The sequence below is a fragment of the Ambystoma mexicanum genome, chromosome 6p (assembly GCF_040938575.1).
Source record: "Ambystoma mexicanum isolate Mex_15411 chromosome 6p, UKY_AmexF1_1, whole genome shotgun sequence".
Taxonomy (NCBI): domain Eukaryota; kingdom Metazoa; phylum Chordata; class Amphibia; order Caudata; family Ambystomatidae; genus Ambystoma; species Ambystoma mexicanum.
In genome coordinates, this window is record NC_090935.1 from 1,496,579,682 (window position 1) to 1,496,602,379 (window position 22,698).

At 45.7% G+C, this 22,698-nt stretch overlaps 1 protein-coding gene across 3 annotated transcripts in view; it reads left to right on the top strand.

Moving 5' to 3' along the window:
• Positions 1–13,967: 13,967 nt before the first annotated feature.
• The window catches only part of CCNG2 (cyclin G2), a 42,431-nt gene continuing 33,700 nt past the window's right edge, over positions 13,968–22,698 (top strand). Inside the window, exons 1-4 of one of the 3 annotated variants that reach the window (XM_069626337.1) lie at positions 13,968–14,191; positions 18,892–19,035; positions 20,572–20,709; positions 21,442–21,689. In XM_069626337.1, coding sequence (XP_069482438.1) covers positions 18,898–19,035; positions 20,572–20,709; positions 21,442–21,689 — 524 coding nt within the window. In that variant the 5' untranslated portion in view covers positions 13,968–14,191; positions 18,892–18,897. Of the gene's footprint in view, positions 14,192–16,253; positions 16,293–18,891; positions 19,036–20,571; positions 20,710–21,441; positions 21,690–22,698 lie in introns of those variants that run through there. The other 2 variants (XM_069626336.1, XM_069626335.1) reach the window with 2 other exon arrangements.

Here is a 22,698-nt window from a genome sequence, read left to right on the forward strand (position 1 = left end):
ACTGTAATATTTTGGTGGTAAACTGGCCTTACATTTAGAGGTAGTTTGGTATTAATCTATTTTAGTGATTATTGTTAGCTTGTGTTGGTGGTAATTCTAGTGGTATCTTACTTTGTAGTATTTTCAGAATTATCTTATTTTTGTGGTATAATGGTGTGCATAGTTTTTTTTATACTACAACCCCATTATAAAACAAACCTTTCCTTTCCATTAGAATGTCTTTTAGTCGCCTGTAGAGAGCCCCCAGACTTATGACACTTCAGAGAACCCAATGAGTTTATTCAGAACGCCACCTATGGTTTGTGGCTGATATTACTGGCTTATGTACATCCAGTAATTCTAAGTGTCTTATTTGACACTGCCTTCTTTTTCAGCATGCAAAGAAGGGATCACTCACAACATTTACACACACCTTTCTACCTTGCAGATATTTATCCACTCTTCCTTGCTTGCTATTTTAACTACAGTGGTAAATTGGCAAATGCACTACCGCTCTGGTATAAACATCACCTATGTGATTTCCGTATATAGAAATGATTCACAGATGCATGAATGACACCAAAGTCTCAGCCTTTATTTTTGGTATACTCTGTATTAATTAACAATTATAAACGGCAATACATCTTACCACATGATTATTACAGCATCACCTGCAAAATATAAAATAGAACAGAAACAAACAGGCATATTGCAAAAACAAATTTAATTTCAAGCATTTCAAGCACTTTGAATATAGAGAACAAATAAACACACAGTATTTTTCTTTTTCCTAAACTCCATGCACTGCCAGTAAATTGCATCAACACACGTTCATCATTCTATTTTTTCCTCACTTGGCACTACTCTTACCAAGGCCAGTGAAATCTGAAGTCCCCGCACAACCTTGCAGACCCAGTGCCAAAACTCCTTTGCATGTGTGGGGAGCTGCCAGCTGATTAGGTTCGTAGCTAGCGCTCACACCCACTTGGAGTTCATTAGATGTAGCACCGTCTGATCTCTCTGCCCAGCACAAACTAACTCCTTCCTCCTCTTCATTCCTTAAGAAAACTCTAAGACAGCCCTCTGTTGATGTGGCTCATCCACCTACAACCCCAACCAATTAGAACAACAAGAATGTGCCCTGTACCAGCCTTCGTTTTTCAAGACAATGAAGATTTCATTTGCAAAGCAACTGTTTCTATTTTCCTTTCCTGCGTTTTACATATTTCTGTTCTCCACAAGAGAAAAAAGATGCTCGCATAAACTGGAAAAATGAATTTCAAACTGTGCACATAAAACATAGAATGCATTTAATTGTGCACCAAAAACTGCATTATAATGTTATGGGTTGAAATTAGTATTTTAGTAATGGAGTTAGTTATCTATTTCTAATGCAGTTTGCACACATGAAAAAAATCAAATTCATAAAACTGTGCACCTTTTTATCATAAAAGGGCAATACACTGTGCTAAAACGTTATTTATTTTACTAAGTGTTCTGAAAATTCTTGCCTGCTGGCTGTTGCTGAAATAATGCCTGCAGTTTCAAAAACAGGGCCTGGATACATTTCCATGCTGTATGTTGCATGCTGGCAATAAAACCCCATATATATCCTTACATATAAAGTCCAGAGTGTGGATGCCAAAAATACAGAACAGGGTAACAGAAATGGTGGCGACATGCCAGTCCTTGAGGAGACAGGCATGCCCAAAAGCAACACGAGGTGGGAATCAATTAGTGTAGACTTCTGCACCATTGCCGCAGAAGGATACCGGTTTGTCCTAATCGATGAGTTCAGCAGATAACCACATCAAGTCCACCGACATACCATCGGTTATAACTGCATTAGAAAAAGTGTTTGCCATACATGGAAGGCGAAGAGTGACAATGAACCCCCATTTACGAGACGCAAACTAAGGCAGTTCCTGACCCGCCTCAACATTAAATACTGAAAGATCACCCGTGCTGGCCACAAGCGAATGGGGACGCAGAAAGATTTATGGGGTCTGTTAACAAGATCATAAGGATTGCAAAAAAACAACAACAACCGTGGCTACTGGCCGTGCACCATTTTCTCCGGTTATACAGGCAGACCCTGCACACCTCCACAAAAGTCATCCCAGCTGCATTAATGTTTGGGGTGCCTAGCCAGGCTGAACTACCGCTTCACCTGAACTGGACAGCCCCGGAACCAGACACACCACTCATCGAAGAGAGGCGAGAAAAACAGAATGACAAAGAGAGCCAGGCCCGTCGAGCGCAGCACAGAGAACTCCAAGCTGGGGTCACGGTGCTAGTGAAAAACAGGACACCCCCAAAGAATATGACACTGTCCTATGAATCCTGCCCCAGGACAGTATTTAATTCCACCCACAGCATGGTGACCGCCACCAGAGGACAGGAAGCGGTAACACGGAACATATCCCACTTCCCCAAGGTGCCCTCAACGCTCAGGAAAGAACAGCCCATACTTGAGGTGGAAGGAACTGATCCACCAGACTCACCGGGAGGACACCCTGGAACGAGCGACACCACATCCCTGCAAGGCGAAGCACCAATACCACCAGCGACAATAAGAACGAAGCAGACCCTCAAGGAAGAGCGAACACTAAGTATGGACTCCAAAAAAAGCCTCAACCATCGACCCAACTACGAGTATAGGTCCTACATGGGATTTATCACTGAAGAGCAAGAGGACGTGATGTCCCGTCCAGCGTGTGATAAGGCAGACACTCCCAGGAGAGAACAAGACATTTGTGTTCAAAAGATCTAAGTTTGGCAGGAATGTGGTGTTAGCAGACGTCTCGGGTCACGTGAGTGAGGGGGAGCCCACCTCACGTGACAAGGGAACAGGAGGTGGAAATAAAGAGGGGATGCCCGCAAGAGGATTGCCCAGTAACACAAACTCCTGGCTAGTTGTGTGTCCTTTGAGCTCCGTAAAAGAACGAGAGTGTGCGTGTGTTACCGCCGGAGGCAGCGCTAGAGGGACAGCCTGCATAGTGGGCCGTCCTTCTGGCAACCCCCCTAAACCTCCCTGGGGGGCACTCCCACCTTGCCTCCCCCCAGGAGGAAGGGGTGTCCCTTTGCCCGGTGACATCTGGCTGGGCTCTAGGGAGCGGATATAAGGCGGGGGACTGGTGAGCCCTGTTTCTTTCCTCAGCCTGCCACTGTGAAGTTACTTAGGGCTGGAACCCCCACCCCGTATTGTTAGAGGTGCCCAATAGTTATCTCTGCGCTGCGAGATTGCTTGGGTTCCAGAAATTCCAATCAGGGATAAGCTAAATGTTTGGGATTTTTCTCGTTGATGTCAGTTGAAAAGAGAATCATTTTTTGCCAGTCATCATGGGGCAGGGGGTGTTTTGTGGGCTAATGTTTCAATCTGTCCCTCGTGCTGTCACAAGGGGGCTTTATAAACGTTTCAAGGGTGCATTATGAACTTTTTAAGGGTGCATGGGCTGGGGACTGTGCCTGTAGTTTAGCGAGATGACGGCTATACAATGTGTTGTGCCTTGTGCATCGCAGCGCCGCAGTACTTCGTTTTGCTGGGGAAATATTACCGGACATTGCGCACAGTTTAAACTTTATAATATAAAGAATTGCGCGCTCAACTTGGAAACAGTAGGATGCAGAGCAAGGCGGTTTTCGGAGCTGCATCACTTTGTTCATTAGGGATGTTTGTTCAAGGACTTGTCCTGCTAGTTGAGCTAGTCGTTTGATCAGTATCGCTGGGGGAAATATTCCTGAGCATGGCTCATCATTTTAACTTGGTAAATAAAAGGAATTGCAGAAAATTGGTAATGCTCTTAACTTGGAAGCAGGATGATGCAGAGCAACACCGTTTCCATTTGGGTCCAGTGTTGTTGGATTTAAGCGGCTTAAGGGTACTTTGTTAAAATGAAACCCTGGTTTTTGAAGGCAGAGATCATGGGGAGTTTTGGGGCCATGGTGCAGTTGCCATTTTGGGCAGATTTGAGGAGGTTATGCACATTTTAGGGCTGCAAGGCAGCACAAACACAGATGAAGCTCAATGGATGTACTTTACTGTGAGCTAATAATTATTGTTTTCTGTACAAAAACAAGTATAAGGTTGCAGGAATGGACTGCTTTGGTTGGTATATCAAGATACAGTGAAGAACAGATACGGAATGGTAAGATAGACGGGCAGGTTTTTCAATTTGAGCTCCAGGATTCTAGAATTAATGATAGGTCCCGGGATAAGCGGAAAGGCAAGCGCATTGAGTACTGGGTTAGATTAAGGGGGTTGTTGGACTGTTGGGATCAAAGGGGATACATGACACTGGGTACTTCGCCATCAAATAACTAATACATTTTTTTGCCCGATATGGGACTCACGCCATGTCTCAACTAGGGTCGCCAGACATGTTTTCAGGAATCGATGTAGTTATGAACAGTTCTCGCGGGGACAAATTTGACAAAGAGGCCGAGATGTTCGCACTTTTCCAAGAAAAAGGGGAAAAGACCGAGCAAAAAAAGATGTTGGAGGACGAACAGGAATTGCCCCCTCATCAGCAGATTGTGCAGGCCCCTGCCCAAGTTTTGGACACACCACCGGCTAGCGGGACCAACGCAACGCCATCCAAAATGAAAAGGGCAGCACAAGTGGTTTTGTTGTCTCTGGGTGAGGGCGATCTTGGGGGCACCACCACCAAAGAAACGGGCAGCGTGAAAAACAAAGGGTAAGACGGGGTTAGTACTGCCACAGTACCCCGCAGAAGTTTGGGTCCATCCCGTACGGCCCCCGGGTGAAGTACAGCAACCTGCCTTGGTGGCAGCTACGGATTTGGGTGTTATAAGTACTAATGGGTTTTTGCCCACCATTGAACAGCCAGCCAGCTGTTTGGTAAGTTCATTCCCGGCTGTAGTTGCAGGGATGAGTGAAAAGTTGAATGAGACACTTGGCGGAATGTTGAAATTATTGCATGGAGCAGTGCATACGCCATTCGAGGGGGTCAGCCAGCGAGACCATTCGAAGGGTATGGGAAGGCCTCCCAGGACCCGCTGCAGTTGCAGGGGTCGCAGGTATAGGTAGCACTCAGGAGTGGGGGGTTAGCTTCTCCAAGTTATTTAGCTTTGCAGAATCAGACAGTTTCTGGGGACACAGGGATGCATATCATATGCTATGTGACATTTGGGGGCGACTCTGGCGGTTGAGGTACTTGCTCAGCAGCCCGCTCGATAGCCTGGGGGGTTAGCAGGGATGACCAGTGTTATCAACGGGGGGGGAAATGATGCCGGGGATATTGCCACCCTTCTAGTAACTATTACACCCTTATTGTAGGGCAGATCCACCATGGCTTGGCATATCCCTAGACAGGTGAAGGAAAGGATCTGGGAGAATTTTGATATCTTTTCACTATTATCAGTGGAGACAGCAGGCCCTGACAATACCATTAGCAAGGAAGATGAGATAAGAAAAGGCAGTAGATAAACAAGCCCGAGGAGAACATTTATAATTGGAACAAGGCATTCTCTTTGTTGGCAGCGGTGAGGATGAAGAAAGATCCTGGATAGGGTCTGGCCTGGTGCAAATACAGGGAGGTTATTGTAAATGAACATAGGAAGTACGGCTCCACGGGTTGGATTGATTATGACATGGATTTTAGGTCCAAAATGGCTCTGGAGCCCGACATGACAGGGGACCAAAAGGACATGGAAGGTTAGGTGTCCTTCATGGGGGGTAAAGACAGGATCAGTAAATCGAATCTTGAATTATCGAAGGGTCCAAGGAAGCCATGGTATGGTAAGTCTGAACACAATAAGAAAAGCGATTGGCGGCCCTTCCAGCCAACCCCCTCAACACAGAGGGTTAATGAGCAAGCACAGAGGGGTTTTTCGGCTGGACGGGGATCCAGGTGCAGATTCCAACACCAGTGCTCCAAATGCAGGGAAGCCACGCAATTACCAGCTGTTTCAAGACAGAAGGGGGAGCTAGGGGCAGAGGGCAGCACAGAGGAATGGATGAAGGAGCGGGATTTGTTGGGGTAAGGCTTTAGCGAGGGGTTCAAGATCCCTTATGGTGTTGGGCTGGTGGCCAGGAACCTCCCTTCGGCACTATGGCAGCTGCATGTAGTTAGACAAAAAATTGAGAAAGAAGTGGAGCTAGGCAGGGTCGCTGGCAACCCCCTCTCCCCCCCGCTCCCTCATTGCATAGTTTCCCCCTTGGGCATTGTGCTCAAAAACGAAAAGGGCAAGTTTAGATTGATTCACCACCTTTCGTTCCTGAAAGGTGACTCAGTCAATGATTGGCAGGAACAGGACCTCTGCTAAGTGCATTATGCATCATTTGACCAGGCCATGCTAATGGTGACCACCATGGGAAAACGGGCACTCTTAGCCAGGGTGGACATAGAATCAGCATTTCGCCTTTTTACATGTACACCCAGGAAGTTTTCATCTTTTGGGATTTCAATGGGAGGGCGGTTTCTACATTTACAAATGCATGCCAATGGGTTGCTCTGTGTCTTGCGCACTATTTTTGGAATTTAGCGCATTCTTACAATGGGCAGCGTGCAGAATGGAGCAGCGGGGTAACATCATCCATTATCTCGATTACTTTATGTTCATTGGCTGGGAGGGGTCGATGGACTGTGGTCATGCTCGGGCTTCCTTCAAAAACTTGATGGACAGAATAGGGATTCCACTGGCACTATAAAAAACGCAAGGACCTACAGAGGTATTAACCTTTTTAGGGATTGAGATAGATACAGTAAAGGGTACTTGCAGGTTGCCAAGGGAGAAGGTGTCCGAGTTGAATAGAGAAATAGAGAGCACCTTGTCAAGTGCAACAATTGTTGGGGAAATTGTTTTTGCAGCTAGGGTCATTCCCACAGGCCGGGTGTTGCTCGCAGATTGGCAAGGGCAATGGCTGGGGTTTCACAGGGGCATCACCACATTTGGCTGGGGTCAGGCTTGAAGGATGATTTGCGCATATGATGGTTGTTCCTCTTGGAGTTTAATAGAGTGCTATTGTGGAAAAGCCCATGGCAAACCTGTGGTGAGTTAAAGATGTACTCAGATGCTTCAGGTAATGAAGGATTTGGGGCGATATTAGGTCAGAAGTGGTGCGCACAAAAATGGCCGACCCAGTGGCACTAGAAGAGGAGAACAAAGAATATCATGGCGCTCAAGCTGTTCCCTATTGTCGTAGCACTCACATTGTGGCCGATGAAATTGGAAAACAAGAGGGTGCACTTCTGGTGTGATAACAAGGCAGTGGTTCAGGCCATAAATCTGCAGTCTGCATCGTGTTCTGAGCCTTTTAAGGAGATTGGTGGAGGTCTGCTTACACAGGAATATTGAGTTCAGGGCTCGACATGTACAGGGTGTGGTGAATGTTGCAGCTGACGCTCGTTCTCGTTTTCAGTGGCGCAAGTTTCGGTAGGCCCATCCAAACGCAAGGAAGGAAGGGGCGTTGTTCCGGAGAGAGTGGTGGCAGCTGGTGTCATGGACCAGGCGCTCTGGAACTTGGGGAGCGACTGCTCACACCAGGCGTTAGGTCCAGGTACCAGCAGGGCTATGGTACGTTTTTGAGTGTGTCAGAATCATTGCAAAAATCAGACTGTTCACTAGAGGAGCAGGTATGTGCATTTGTGTAATGGGCACATGGTGATGGTAAGAGCAGGAGGTGTGCAATCAGGCACCTTGCAGCTGTAGCATTTTATTGCAAATTAAGGGGAAGCAAGGACCACACCAAAGACTTTTTAGTAGGCATGGCAGTGAGGGGATGGGGCCGGTCAGAAGGACGTAAACAGGATGGTCGGAAACCCATCGTCTTTGATTTGTTACCAGAGCTATTATGCACCTTGCCTGGGGTATGCTTTGATGATTTTGAAATGGCACTGTTCAGGATAGCATTTACACACATTTTTTGGGGGGGGGGGGGTTCGGATCAGTGAATTAGTAGCAGCAGCTAAGGATGACCGCTCCGGCAAGGTTCTAGCCTTGAAGGATGTGCAGTTTGGTTCAAGGGCTGACAGGGAGGGGTTGACCATCAAGTTGCGACAGTGCAAGACTGACTAAGAGGGCACGGGTAAATGGGTTTTGCTGTACAAAACCACCCCCAGCGACAGTTGTCCAGTTGCGCTGTTTAGGGCTTTCTTGGTTAAGAGGCCCCAGCAGCCGGGCCCTCACCTTATGCATGCAAACGGAGCTCCACTGACCAACTACCAATTTAAAAGAATTCCGTCAACCACACTGGGTGCAGTGGGAGTTCATGGCAAGGGATAGTCCTCCCACAGTTTCCGGACAGGTGCCGCCACGATTGCCTTCCTGAAGGGCAAGCCAGCACCGGCAAGTCAGAAAATAGGCAGATGGCAGTCAAACCGCTTTCAACTTTATGTTAGGCCACAGGGTGAGCCGGAGTCCAGTTCAGGCACTGATTTGAGGGAGGTCACCGCATGTTAAAGGACTGACTCGTTTGATTATGACGAATGATGCCTTTCCAAAATGTTTCTCAACTATGCAATTTTGTATCAACAGATGATGCGATATGGATTATGGGGCATTCATTTATGACTCGGGCTGAAAACGTGGCCCGACGATGGATGCGGACTCCCGATTTTAGGATTACGAAAGAACAGGGGTGTTTGGTTCGGGGTACCGGGTATGAAGTGGCATTCTTTGTTACCAGCAGTGTACAGGCAGCTGCAGTGGACGCCGGCACCCAGAGTTTTAGTGGTACATTTAGGGGGTAACGACCTTGCCGCCATGGTGGGGGCGGACTATGGGCCCAGATACAAGTGGGCCTGCGCACATTGGCACAGGCATTGCCTGGCACTGACATAATCTGGTCAGAGGTGGTGCCCAGGCTACAGTGGCTGGAGACTGCGTCTCACATAGGGATGGAACAGCCCAGGCGGAGCCTGAACAAAGGGATCGAGAAATGTGCAAAGGTGGAATGCCTGGGATTTGTTAGACACACTTGCTTGAATTTGCTCCCATCCCACTTTGTGGCTGATGGGGTGCATTTATATGACAAAGGGAATTATCTCTTCCTCACAGCTATACTGGGGGGTTTGACGCTAGACCATTTGGTAAGTAGGAGTCTTGTGTGGGGGCATTGGGTGCAGCCCCCCCCCTCCAAAAGCATGGCAGAGTTTCGGGGCAGTCCTAGCCGGGAAGGAGTTTGACGCTGCGGTTTTAACCATGGGCAGTTTTCCGGTGGCCACACTCAAGCCAAATTCGGACGATGGGCACTGAGTCCCTTAGGGACAGTTGAGACTCCTCGTCAACAAGATTCGGTGGTCCCGAATAATCAGTGGCATCGCCAGGAATCAAATTTAGGAGGGGCACAGAGGGGGCCAAAGACAAAAGTAGGGGGGGCACAAACAAAAGTAGGGGGGCCGCCTATGAAAGGTAATGTGTGACGTCACAGGCACTCCTGCAGAGAGGCTTTTGTGCACACCAACTACCCACACCACACTGCACTTTCCCTCCCATCAGAATGTCGGCACGAAACAATTCAGTGGCTAATCCCATCATTAGCAGTTTCTTGGCTACATTCTGATAGGAGGGGCTGCAAGCTGTCGATCACTGCTCGCTTTGAGACAAAAGGAGTATTGCCGTGTGATCTGCAGACATTTGCCTCAGTGTCAGAAATAATACCATGCACAGAGAACATGGTCACTGCTTGCCTTAGGTAAGGGGGGCACAGGATTTCAGAGGGGGCACTGCCCCCCCAGACCCTCCCTAGTGACGCCACTGTGAATAATTACTGCTTGACAGTTATGATCAGAGGCGTATGCCCGCTACTTTTTTTTTCCAACATCTCTTTATTAGGTTTTACACATGAACAGTAACCTACAACAAAGGAAAAATCAACAGAACCCTCCCCCATCCCAACCCCCACGGGTGAGTATCTCTTCCTTTCCAGTAAAGCCCCTAGCTGGGCACAGACATTAAGCTTGATACAGGTCCAAGATGTTAAGACGTTGGGGGGCACCAATTTGCTCTGTAATAGTCTCTGAGGAAGGCCAGTGTCTCTCCCCAGTCATCTGCAAATCTCGAAAGTTCCCCGTTCATTGCATAAGTCGCCCACTTGAGAGCGACAGTGTCCCATAACCTTCATAGCCAATCTTGGAAGCTCGGAACATTGATAATCCTCCATCTTTGGGCAATAATAGTGTCAATATCACCCTTGCTCTCACTCTGCTGCGCGGTTCCCTGGCTGTGCCCCCGCCTCGGATGCCCAGCAGTATTTGTTCTCGAGGTCTACTCCCCCCCCTCTCCCAGTGCTTGTTCCTGACCCCTCCGCATTTCCTCCCAGAATGGAACGATTTTAGGACACCTCCACCCAGTGTGTTCGGCTGTTCCCTCCTGGCCAGAGCCTCTCCAACACTCCCCTGCGATCTCAGGGTTCATCCTATGCAGGATTTATATATATGTATAGTGCCACCCGTATATTATCTTATACCAGGCCTCTTGTGTCTGCGAAGCCTTTGCCACCTTAGGGATTTCCCTCCACAAGCGGGACCAGTCCTCGGGTTCCGACCCCTTCCCTAATACCCACTCCCACCTTGTCATGAAGGGCCATCGTTCATGAGGAGTAGCTTCTTCCAAGATCTTATACAGGATGCCAATTAAACCTTTAGACCCATCGTTTGTGAGCAGGAATTTCTCGAGGAAAGTGACCTCTCTTGTTGCCGCCTGTTTGGGGGATGGAGCAGCCAATGGCGCAATTGAGCATACCTAAGCCTCTCTCGCTCGCTGACTCCAAAGGCCTCCTTACAGTCTCCAAATGATAGGATTTCCCCATTCTGAAACATGTCACACAAAGGCTACATCCCCCTCGTCCCATTGCGTGAATGCTCCCTTTTCGGTTCCGGGGGTGAAGTCAGCGTGGTTGAATATCGACGTAAAAGGGGACGGGAAGGACGTAATCCCCTTTTTCTTAGCCAGCTGGTCCCAGTTGGATGCCATTAAGCCCGTAATAGAGCTTTCATACATATGCTTAGGTCGAAGGTCCCTCCTCAAGCCATAACCCCCCCCCAGGTCATATTTGGTCACGCCCCTATCCATGTCCACCCATAATGGTCCCTCGCCTTCCCGCAACCACTCTCTAATTATTCGTAACTGGGTTGCTTCGTAATATTGCCTAAAATTAGGAAGGGCCAAACCCCCCCCCCCCCCCCCCGAGAACTCTAGCAGGCGATGGCTTGAAACAAATAAAGCAAACGTGGTAATATGACCATCTTGATTGCGGCTAAACGCCCTAGCCAAGAGATATGTAGTGACCCCAGCTCCTGAGGTCCTTTTTAATCCGGTCTAGGAGAGGGAGATAATTTGCCGCGTACCAGCCCCTGAGAGTAGGGGTAACCCGGACTCCCAGATATTTAATTCCCCCGGGCGACCAGATAAATGGGGTATCCCCTTTCAATCTATCGCTCAAGGCCTCACCCAGGGACAAACCAATAAGCTCTGATTTCCCCAAGTTGATGTGAAGTCCCGAGGCCTTCCCAAAGTTATCCAGCACCTTCTTGCTAGCCTCGATGGAATCTACTGGGTTGGTTACGGAGAGAGCATATCATCGGCAAATGCTGTGACCTTATGTGATTTTCCCCCCGAATTGAATCCCCTGTATCCCCTCTTCATCACGTATCAATTGCAGGAGTGGCTCCAAATATATGGCACAGAGCAGCGGGGACAGCCCTGTTTTGTACCCCTATTTAAGCAAAAGGAGCGTGAGAGAGTCCCATTCATCATAATTCGGGTTTTTGGTTCTTGATAATTGGCCTTCATCATTTGTAAAAAAATTCCCTCCCAGACCCATCCTCTCCATAGTGCGAAAGAGATAAGATCACTCCATGCGGTCTAAAGCCTTCTCAGCAACTAAAGAGAGTAGGACCGCGGGAGTGTTCGTTTTCTGGGTTCTTTCCACTGAATGTGCTATACGCCATATATTATCAGCCGTCTGCCTGCCGTGGATAAATCCTGATTGGTCCCGGTGGATTAACTCCAGGAGCAATCCCTCCAATCTGTTGGCCAAAATCGTAGTGTAGATTTTAGCATCAATATTAATCAATGCTATCGGCCTATATGAAGACCGTTCCAGGGGATCCTTATGGGGTTTCAAGATCAGGGACATTTTAGCTTTCTCCATAGATGGAGTGATACGTCCGGTGTCTTTAAACGTATTGAATAAGGAGATCAATTGCGGAACAAGAAAAGCTGAGAATGTTTTATAAAACGCGGCCGTGAAGCCGTCAGGGTCCGGGAGCCTTACCAGTCGGAAGATTTAATCACCTTTCTCACCTCGTCCTCTGTAATCTCTTTGTTTATGCGCCCCCGAGACTCCTCATTGATTTTGCGCAAATTAACTTTCCCTAGCAGGTCTTCCTGAACTCGAGGGGCAGGGTGCTGTGATGTGTAGAGTGTCTCATAGTAGTCTATGAGGAGTTCCTGGATGTCCTCATTGCGTGTTACCCTTTCTCCCGCTTCTGACCTTAGGGCCCCTATCACCTTCTTCGCTGCCTTCCCTCTCAAGAGTCTGGCCAATAAGGCGTCAGATTTGTTCGCCTTGGCATAGTATCTTTGTCGAACCAACAGTAAGGCCCCCTCGGCTTTTTTCGTTCGGAGGATTCAGAGTTGCCCCTCCGCTTGAAGTCATGCCCACTACTTTGCTAAACGGAAGTGACAAGTTTCTAAGACAATGACATTTCCCAGCCTATGGGATACCTTAGAAGTCTAAGGAATTTAAATGTAAAGTTACCTAGGGCTGGGACTGACACGACTGCACCAACCCCCTCCTGCTGTTGTATGCCCCAATAAAAATGATCTTGTATTCGCAAATATAAACAGTGGTCTGTATTTTTATTAGCAGGGATAGCTAGTGCATGGATGGTCTTTTTGCCCCCCGCCCCCTCCAGAAAAGGGGGTGGACAATGGGGGATGGTACCACTAAGCATCACATCTGGTATCAAATCATATTAGCGGCATCCAGCCAAAGAAGATACAAGTGCTTTAAAGAGTTAATAACCCCTAAATAATTACTGACACAGAACCATACAATTTCCATCTGAAGCCCTCCATTCTACCAAGAGGTTGGAAGGGTATACCTAAATAATTTAAAGTACACTGTTTTGGTTAGCAAATACTATACAGTGTGGTTATGACAGTGGTATTGCCTCAATCTCTGAATATTTAATCGACAGATAGCAGTGTGGAAAAGAAAAAAAGTTTCTTTTAAAAGCTATATTTTTCAAATGAAAATTCAAATTGAAATTTCGCCAAAAGCTATATTTTTCAAATGAAAATTCAAATTGAAATTTCGCCCCGCACAGCGCCCACAAAACAAAGCGACCTGCAAACGCTCGGTCCTGGTCCTCCGTCCCCTGCCGCACAACAGTATTTTGTGACGGCCAAATCTCTGTTGGCGAGGGGTTGTGTGTGAAGATAAACGGACCAATCTGGTAATATCGGGTTTAACGTCCAACAACAGAAACTAAAACAATCATGGTTTTAAACAAACAACTCTGTACAAATCTTACTCTAATCCGGCTAGTAACACAATCAAACTGGCCAATCATAGCAGCCGACGAGTCTTCAGTGTTCAACCAATAGACTCGAAGAAAAGGAAGGAGGAAAAAGCGGAACCACCAATCTACATATGTAGGCTGGGATACGGAACAGTGTAACCAATCAGAACTCCGTTTCCCTTCAGAATTTTTTTTGAAATAGACAATAAGAATGTGTCCATTTAAAGATGTCCTTCGACCACAACATGTGTACTCTTCCGCGTCAATTCGTTATTTAATAAGGAACGAGTTAAGTGACGGATTGACCTGCTGCGCTGTAATCCATGCGTTTTCGCATGAATTACTCTACGTATTCTAAACAGTGTGCGCTAAAACGTTCAGGCAGCACCTCTTAACTCTGGACTCTTTTTTTTTTCGGTACAGTCGTCTCCCTGCGCGCTCGTGACGTCTGTGCTCTGATGGGCGTTGGAGACAGGGAAACAAAAACAAGCAGAGAGAGAGATCTCAAACAGAGGAAGAAGGAAGGAAGCAGAACTTAGAGCCAATGGTGGCGTATTTGTAGCCCCAGCACGGATAGTTTAATCAGAAAGAACCATGGCCGTCTGAGGCGGGGAGCCCGGCATGGCCCGGCAGCTCTGAACCGCCGTAGCCATCAGCCTAGTTATAAATTCACGTTAAGAGACGAAAGAAGAACCGCAGAGACCCCGGAAGCAGGTGAGGTAAAACAGTTAAAAGTTCATTGCTTTCGGGTGTAAATATCCAGCAGAGTCCGTTTAGGGATGTTGGAGGAGGAGGACGTTTTGAAGGCTTAGTTTGTTTGTGTTGTTTATACTGCGCACCAGGCCCGTGGGTATCGGGGCGCAGCGCATAAGATGATTCACAGCTTGCAACTATAGGTAATAAAGTACATACGAATTATATAATACAGAGAAAGAAGAGCATACATGTAAATTAGAGGCATAGGCGTGACATAGTCCGAGGTGGGGATATATACAAAGGACAGTCAAAAATATAACTAATAGCTACTTAATTTGCATAGGAGGGTGTGTATTGGGAGCAGGCCTAGTTGTCTGAGTCTTTGAACCATGTTCTTGTGTAAGATTGATCTGCTCTCAATGTGAGGGGTAAGAGTTCCAGAATTGGGCAGCCTTGACCCGGGAAGCTATTGCCCCCAACTCTTGATAGCTTGAATCTTGGGACTGGAGGCAGTTACTGTTGGATAGCCTGGTGGTTCTTGACGGTTTAGGTAGGGTGCTGTCATCTAATGTGTAAAGCGTGAATGTCTTTTCACTAGTGATGTAACATTCAACTGAACGGGACTGTGGGTACGTTGACTGAGACTTGAGGTGCGCAGGTTGCAGAGATTGATTTACTACATATTTTCCCCCCGGCGGTTCCGTCTCTGAATCTCAGTCTGGGGGGGGGGGGGTGGAGGGTAAACCGGCTGCTTTTCAGAATTTTCCAACCCGATCTGCGTCCTTCACGTAGACGGGCGGACCCTTTGAAAAATCAAAACAGATTTTCTCATTGGTATCTGTCGACGAGGACCCGCCCCTCTGGTTGGTCGAGGTCACGCCCCAGCCTTTGTTTTCTCTCCAGGAGTTGGCATGCATACTTCCTGCTGAGTCCCAAATGCCAGTCCTTTCCTCCATGCACAGGCCAGGCTGGGGGATTCCTGGGCGTCTCCTGGAAGCTTTTCATATCGAGCGTATAAAAGCTCTTCTAGGCTTAAACCAGGGGCCTGAGAGCTCCCAGCAATATGAACTCTTGGCAGTAGTATTTGCGCTCAGTTACTAGAGCGTTTACTAACTCGTGATCAAATAAAGTAAAAGGATAGCGGAAGAAGCGTCAGCTTTAAAGGTTATTTCACAAAATGATCATCGGGGTGATTGTATGCTGATCCATGGTCTTTATCACGGATTGCCGTACAGTATTGACGCTCACCTTGTGCCCCATTTGTCATGTTGGTTACAATTAATAACCTTTTTCCAATCGCCTTTTTTAAAAACTGGGGTTAATTGTGCAAAACACATAACGGTTGTGTGTTTTGTATAGCGCACGTGCACCCAGATGGGTATTTTGGCGATATTAACGAATGTATATTGTTAACCAACTTGGTAGTACTGATTAAGACCCCGGGTGATGGATTGACTGGACCTGTCGTCATTTCATCTTGAGACCCGTCAAGCCCATGAGTGCATTGAGCCAGAGACCAGGTATATCCGCTCCCATTTGTCTTTCAACTGAAAGGATCTATCTTTCTTTTGTATTGTATGTGCAGCCCTCAACAGTGGTTAACTCTGGAGGGCTGGCTTTAAGTCTGCAACAACAATGTTGGCCTAATCTAGAACCCCGGAAGTCTGGGCGTTTCTTTTGTACTCGGTTCATTGTAATGTTTTGGCACGGTCACCATTACACTGAGCAATAGGTGGTACGTAAATCCTAGAGGCTGAACAAGCTTGCCTCTTCTGTCCTGTCGTCTCCCAACCTCAGCAGGAAGTATATCCTCCCACGTATGAAAGGCAGTAAATCGAAAGCCAAGACATGGGCTACTTCCGCCAATGGGGGGAAGGGAAGGGTAGACTGTTCTGGGACGAGTAATGAAGATTATCGTTAAGAAATCCGTGCTTTACATCCACGTCCCTCTTCTTCGTCCCAGTTGTACCAAAACAGGAAGGAAGCCCATGTACACCACAAGACCTGGATACCAAGGATGGTGGGAAACCAAGCCAACACCAATTTATTTAAGGAAGAAAAAAGCAGGGGGCCGAAGACTGTGGCGTGGGGGCATGTGGAATGAGGCCCCTCCACTTTGAGCTGGTAATGACGAATGAAGGTGTTGTGTAGTGCTGGTGGCCACCCGGCAATGATTCACGAAGGCATGTCTTTCAATATCCTGTTCTATTGCACACAAGTCTGATCCTCCTGGAGTCCTCTCTGTTTCGGGCGCTTAAATAGGTTTTTAAAGAGCTGGGGTTCTTTTTTTAAAAGCGTTATAATACTTATTTTCTGCTGGACAATAAGGTGCACTCTTTGATTAGGCTGTTACTCTCATGGTCTTGTATTGATGCATTTTATTGGTTTTCTGTATTTATGACCTATCACTGGTCGAAATAAAGGATTGATAGGTGGATGTTGTCTAATGGTACTGTTCCCATACAAAATGATCCTTTGCACAAATAATTTCTTTTTCATCTAGGGTAAAAACCTTTATCCAATTCTTCTCAACTGGAAAAATTTTACCTTCTTACTCATACTTTGCAACTTGTGAGGTTCCGTTAGCTTCCTACTCCCAATCATCAGTAGTTCTCCTTGGGGAACTTATGACGCACTGCCTGGGTTCCTGGGCATAGTTATTTTGTAGGCGTCGTTTGAACAATCCAGTTAATCAGAAACCCAGTAGTAAGGAGCTTGGTATTCTGGGAGACATTGACCTAAATGGCTTAGCTGCACCAGGAAGAAACCCTAAATCATTTTCTGAAAAAAAACAATGAGTAAGTCTGTTACATGATACAATAGCTATCCCTGTGAGGTGTAGTATCCTCTTTGGGGTTATATAAGCATTTATAATAAGTGCTATGGGCAGTCTGTGACAATTGTCAGCAGTGTGTGGTGCAAAAGGAATAACACTGAGTGGGAAAATTCATTTACTCGGGCCCCCTATAGACAGAATATAGGAAGGGCGTTGGAACTATTATGAGTGGTTCAGCCCTTTAAAGCCTGTCTTTCCGAAGTAGGACCTTATTCAGGGAGAACACTATATGTAGCAGCAATCGATCTTACCTCTGCATTCGATAATATTGACATCACTAGACTTTGGTCTAAAATGTTGAAAACAGTATTGCTCTGGCCTTATTGGCTATGATTCAATTACTCTACTCCAATAATTTTACTAGGGTCACACTTAATGTTCTGGGAGATCTATCAAGAAAAATTTTGACCAAAGGAGTCCGGCAGGGGTGTGTAGTCTCCCCCACTCTTTTCATTTACTATATAGCAGACCTTTGGGGCGCAAGTAAAGAGTGGGGAGGTTTTGTGCCGGCATGGATTTAAATCCTATCTATCCTGTTGATGGACTAAACACTCCTGCTGGCCTCCAGCGGCACCTTGATGGGGGTCAATCAGTATTTGACTGAAAATTCTTGACAAATAAGCACCACCAAGAACAATTGTAGGGAATGTGTGTGGAAATTGAACAATGCCACCATATATGTAGGCTACAAGATTGGGGTGAAGAAACAAAGGGAGAAGGAACTAGCCAAAATAAATGATAGAATCTCCTCTTGCCTTTCCTTGATGAAAAGGATAAAGTAAATTGTCTGCGTACTGTTTCTGATAATAGAATTTTATAGGGCTAAAGTTTCACCCATTATTCTTTACTGATGCACATTATCGATGGATTCTAAGATGTTCTGGAAGGAAAAATCCAAGTGTTGGGGCTCCCTATCTCAGTGCCCATTTCACTTGAGCTAGGCTTAGCTGTCCTTGTGGTCACAGTATGTCAGTAAGACTCTGTCTCTGATTTATTCCCTGGACAGATCAGGAGAGAACACATTGGGGTACCACCTAAATATTCTGTTTTTGTAAAATATAAATCCATTCATGAAATGAGAGGCCATAAATTCACAAACCTGCTGGGTCTGGATAGTTCCGAGTCCGAAACAAAATTCAGGGGGAAAAAAATGTGATGAGATAAACTTAGCAATCTATCAGATCTGAACCGCCTAAATCTTTACAAGGGGAAATAATTATTGTATTTACCACCCATCAAGCTTAGACCCTATTTGGAAATTAAGGGTGTGTGTGTGTGACTTTCGTTTTATGCTAGTCACTCCTGCTCTTACTAGACTCGGGATAGAATATCTGTTACTGCTGGGTTAAAAATGTCAGTTGCAAGCTACTAGGGAGGCATTGCCCACTAGACATAATGGCAAGTGCACATTTTGAGACCCGATTTACGGCATCCTATTTTTATCCAGAGCTAGATTTCTTACTAACTAAGTTTGTGCCATGTACAACATGTGGCTGATGGGGGTTGGAGGGGTGAGGTGGATGAGTTTGTGTTGGGATTTGAATCTGGCCACCAGGATGGGGTTTTAAGCCTGACAGGCCTTGCTTCTCCAAAAGGCCTCTTGGGCTTGAGGAGGACAGTAGACCCAGGCAATAGCAGTGTGGCATTTTTAATACGTGATGGCAGTAACTTTACATGAGCAAGTTCCCCGCCCCTGTCCAACCACCCTTCTCCAATAGTGTTGGAGAGAAATGTGCTTTTATCAATGACATCAGCAAAGTGACTGGGGTGGGGTGACCAGAGGAAGGAATGCAAACTCTTTGGCCGGAAGGTACATGGGGGTGGGGGGGCAAAGTAGCGGTTAGAATATCGGATGGTTTAGTTATAGTCATTTATTTCTCCTTCTAGGTGAACATGAAGCATTTTGGGGGTGTTGAACCGCACACAAACGAAACCTTCCGGCTGCTAAAACAGTTAAATCTCCACTTGGAGCAGGAATGGCGATTCCAACCCCGGGAAAAGGGACTTACCCTGATTGAATCTACCTCTGAGGTGAGAAGTTTCTTATATCCTTTATCTACTGCCTAAATACTCTTCAAATGTATTTGAAATGTTGGGTTTTGCTCACTCTGTATTTCGCCATCAACATACATTAGCTAATCTGCCTGTAACTGTACAGTATGCGATTGAATGCAATCAGAGTAGTGCTGCGAGGACCTAGGATGTGAGGACCCTGGCTGTCCTGAGGTGACCTAGAAGTAGGAAGTTTAATACAGCTGGATACTGTCCGAGGCAGTCTTGTATACTATACATATACAAATCTAGTTGTCCTTATTAGATTGTTTGTTAAATGCAATTTCCCCCTGGTTAATAGAAGTGCTTTGTTGCAGAAGAAATTAATTTTCTTTAAAAAAGCAAAGGTGTTTGAGCTCATCTCAACCCACTGGAAAATACTTATTTGTGGCTTGGTAGAGTACATTTCCAATGGATCGTGTCATCCTGGTCTTTGATGAATCCGATAATCCTGCTTGCAGTTTTGGAAACCTTTCGACAGCAGAGGACGCAGTGCTTTGTCGACTCCAGGTCCCTCAGTGGCTTCCATCCCACACTTTGCTGTGATGTTGACATTGGTACAAATAGCGTGCACTGTGCCTCGCTTAACATTTTTTTGTTTTTGTGAATAACCAAAATGAGTGTGCAGGATTTTTTTGCATTTTTATTTTGGATTATTAGGTACAGCTAGGGAGAAATGGCTTATGAGGAGGGACACAAAGCCTGTAGGCGTGGTTGGTTATCTCCCCCACCCCGAATTAGCCCCAACCATGCTACTCTGCATGACCATTCCCACCAACTTCCTGCCACCTCCCAAAACGGATCCTCCTGGAATCTCTTTTGCGCTAGATTTATCAAGCCTTATAAGCAAACTTTGTGCTCGAAGTGCCTGCTAGTGTTGGTTTGTTTTCAAAGCAGTTTATTTCTGCTGTAAACGTTGCTACTGCTGTCTTAGCCAGGTCTGGCAAATGCCTTTTCCATACCTATACAAAAGCCAAAACTGTTAACTAGCATTGGCAACGCTAACAAAAGTGTCACCCGTCCGTGCATCGGATTTAGCTAGCATCCGAGTAATGGGCTGGTTTATGATCCATGTTCTACTGATTTGTCTCCTGCTATTGTGGTTGAATATTTTTTTTTTAAATAATGTTTACGTTTTGGGGGAATCCAGTAATGTGTTTTTTCTGTAGCTTGTCATCTGTCCTAAATTAAACGATAGCTTCGTGGAAATATATTACATAACAATTATCACTCTTCTTTTGCATCCAAAAGCACCCCCCCACCCCATGTGCACATGCTATGTGGTTTTACGGGGCCGAGGTACATTAGCCGATAAACGCCAAATTAATAAGTGATTTCTCCTTTCGAGCAGTTAAATTGGGTGCAGATGTTAGTTTTCGTTCCGTTTTTCACTTGCACGACGTAAGACGTAACTTAGATAAGGCCAATTGTGACTAACCGTTACATATTTCCTTTGCACGGTGTAAATTGTCAACCCGTTACATGAATGATTTTTCATTGTGGACTTTATTCTAGAATGACCACACAATCTGCCCAAGACTGCGGAATTCGAAAGTGGAAGACTTGTGGACGTTAACACACTTTTTTGGCTTTGAAACGGAGACGTTTGTGCTGGCTATTAACATCCTGGACAGATTTTTGGCTCTCATGAAGGTATTTGGCTTAGACTTGGTGTCATTGATATATATTTCTAGTTTAAACTGCAAAATGTTTCCTTCTTGCTATGTATTGCTAGTTGCGATTTGTATTCATTTTTCCTCAACGCCCTTTCAAAGTGCTGTAACTGGTATTGCCAACTTACAAAAAATCTTTTCAGCATACAGGTTGGGTGTACATTTCTTTTCTAGTTTTTTCTTTTTCCTTTTTCTCTGCTCCTTGGACAGTCAAATTGCACGCCTTCGTTCCAAGTTTCCCTTTTTGCTGTGTTCACGCTGGGCAAGGAAACCTGGGCAAGCTATCATGGGAACCCCAATGAGGTTTCAGTCAAACGCTCTTTCTCTTCCCCTCCCCCCCCCCCCCCCCAACACGCCCCCTCTGAGCAAGCAGCCATATCTAGCATGCAGGCTGTAGCATTTTATTAGTTCTCAAATTGGTATGGCCGGGTATTTATTATACCGCAGTGTAGCTGACCGTTCTTCCAATCCTGATTCCTGTCAGGATCTCCATGGGGAAACTCTAGTTCGAACCACTACCCCTCTTGGATTGCTTGTCTACTACGGGGGAGATGCTGATGCTTAAGAAGAGTTTGAGGGCGTGTGTGTATTTTATATTATACTTATGTTTTTAATATTTGACCTCCAGGATATGTTATGGAATTTGTAATAGGCTGCTGCAATGTAGCACACGTCACACTAGTTTAATTTTCAGCTTATTTATTTTTTTTAGGTGAAACCTAAACATTTATCCTGCATTGGTGTTTGCTGCTTTCAGTTGGCTGCTCGAGTAATTGAGCAGGAATGTAATATCCCGTCCATACATGACATCATTCGTATCAGCCAATGTAAATGTACAGAATCGGATATGAAGAGGATGGAGAAAATTATTTCGGAAAAACTGCACTTTGACTTTAAAGCTACTACTGCCTTAACATTTTTGCACTTGTATCACACCATTGTTTGCCATACCTCAGAAAGGTGAGTAGCGTAGCACAAATACTTTCATTGCAGATTATTTTGAACATGTAGTGCTTTAAAAGCCTTTTGAGGATTCAGCTGAACCATAATGTTTGACGGGATGTGCATATTGTAATATGCTTAAGCACTGTAGAAAAGATTGTCATTAATAAAAGTAGTGTTTTTAGACACAAGCCACTAATTAATGTGACTGAGATAATGTTCGTTTGGATTCATGCACATGGTGCATTTCCCCTCCCCTTGTACATTTTATTTTAAAAAAAAAAAATGTTTTTGCTTTGGATAAGTAGCAGTTTCATTCTTCATGTAACGACTGCATGCACACGTTTTATTCACGTTCTGTTTATTTTTTAAATAATTATGAACTATGAAGTGACGGGCCTCAAATCTCTGTAGTAATGTTTTCTGGTCTTGTTAATTTCAGGATTGTCAGCCTTGTTTCTTTTTACACGCATGTCAATTTTTGTTTTTCATTAACACTCGGATCACTTCACCATACGACTGTATTTACTACTTTGTAATGGATTGTCCTTATTGATTCCGCAGCTTTGATATACTTAGTTCCTATTTGCACCATAATTTACGACATCAGACTGCTTAGTTAAGTCTGTGTCCCTCGGTTGCTTCCATTCCCACTCTTGGACGTGACATTGGTATGAATTGCACACACTGCCCATTGCCAAGTTCTGTTTTTCCACATGCACAGCATGCTTCAAACTGTTTTGACTTGTCAGCAATCTTCTATTGCCTAGTTCTCATTTTGTAGTGTGTCTACTCTGAAGCCTTGTTTCAAGAGGACTGTGACTAGAAGGTGCTGGTACCAGATCTGCACAGAATATGCCTTTGGTGTCTTGAGAAGAGCACACTGTTTACGACTGGTCCTTGTTAGTCCATGACTAGCAAGGCCTTCACAGAGAGGCAGTCAAAACTCTGCTTTGGTCGGTCTATGTCTAAATCTCCCATCAAATCCTTCAGTGATCGAAGAAGACCAGAGTTTAAGAGAATCTCC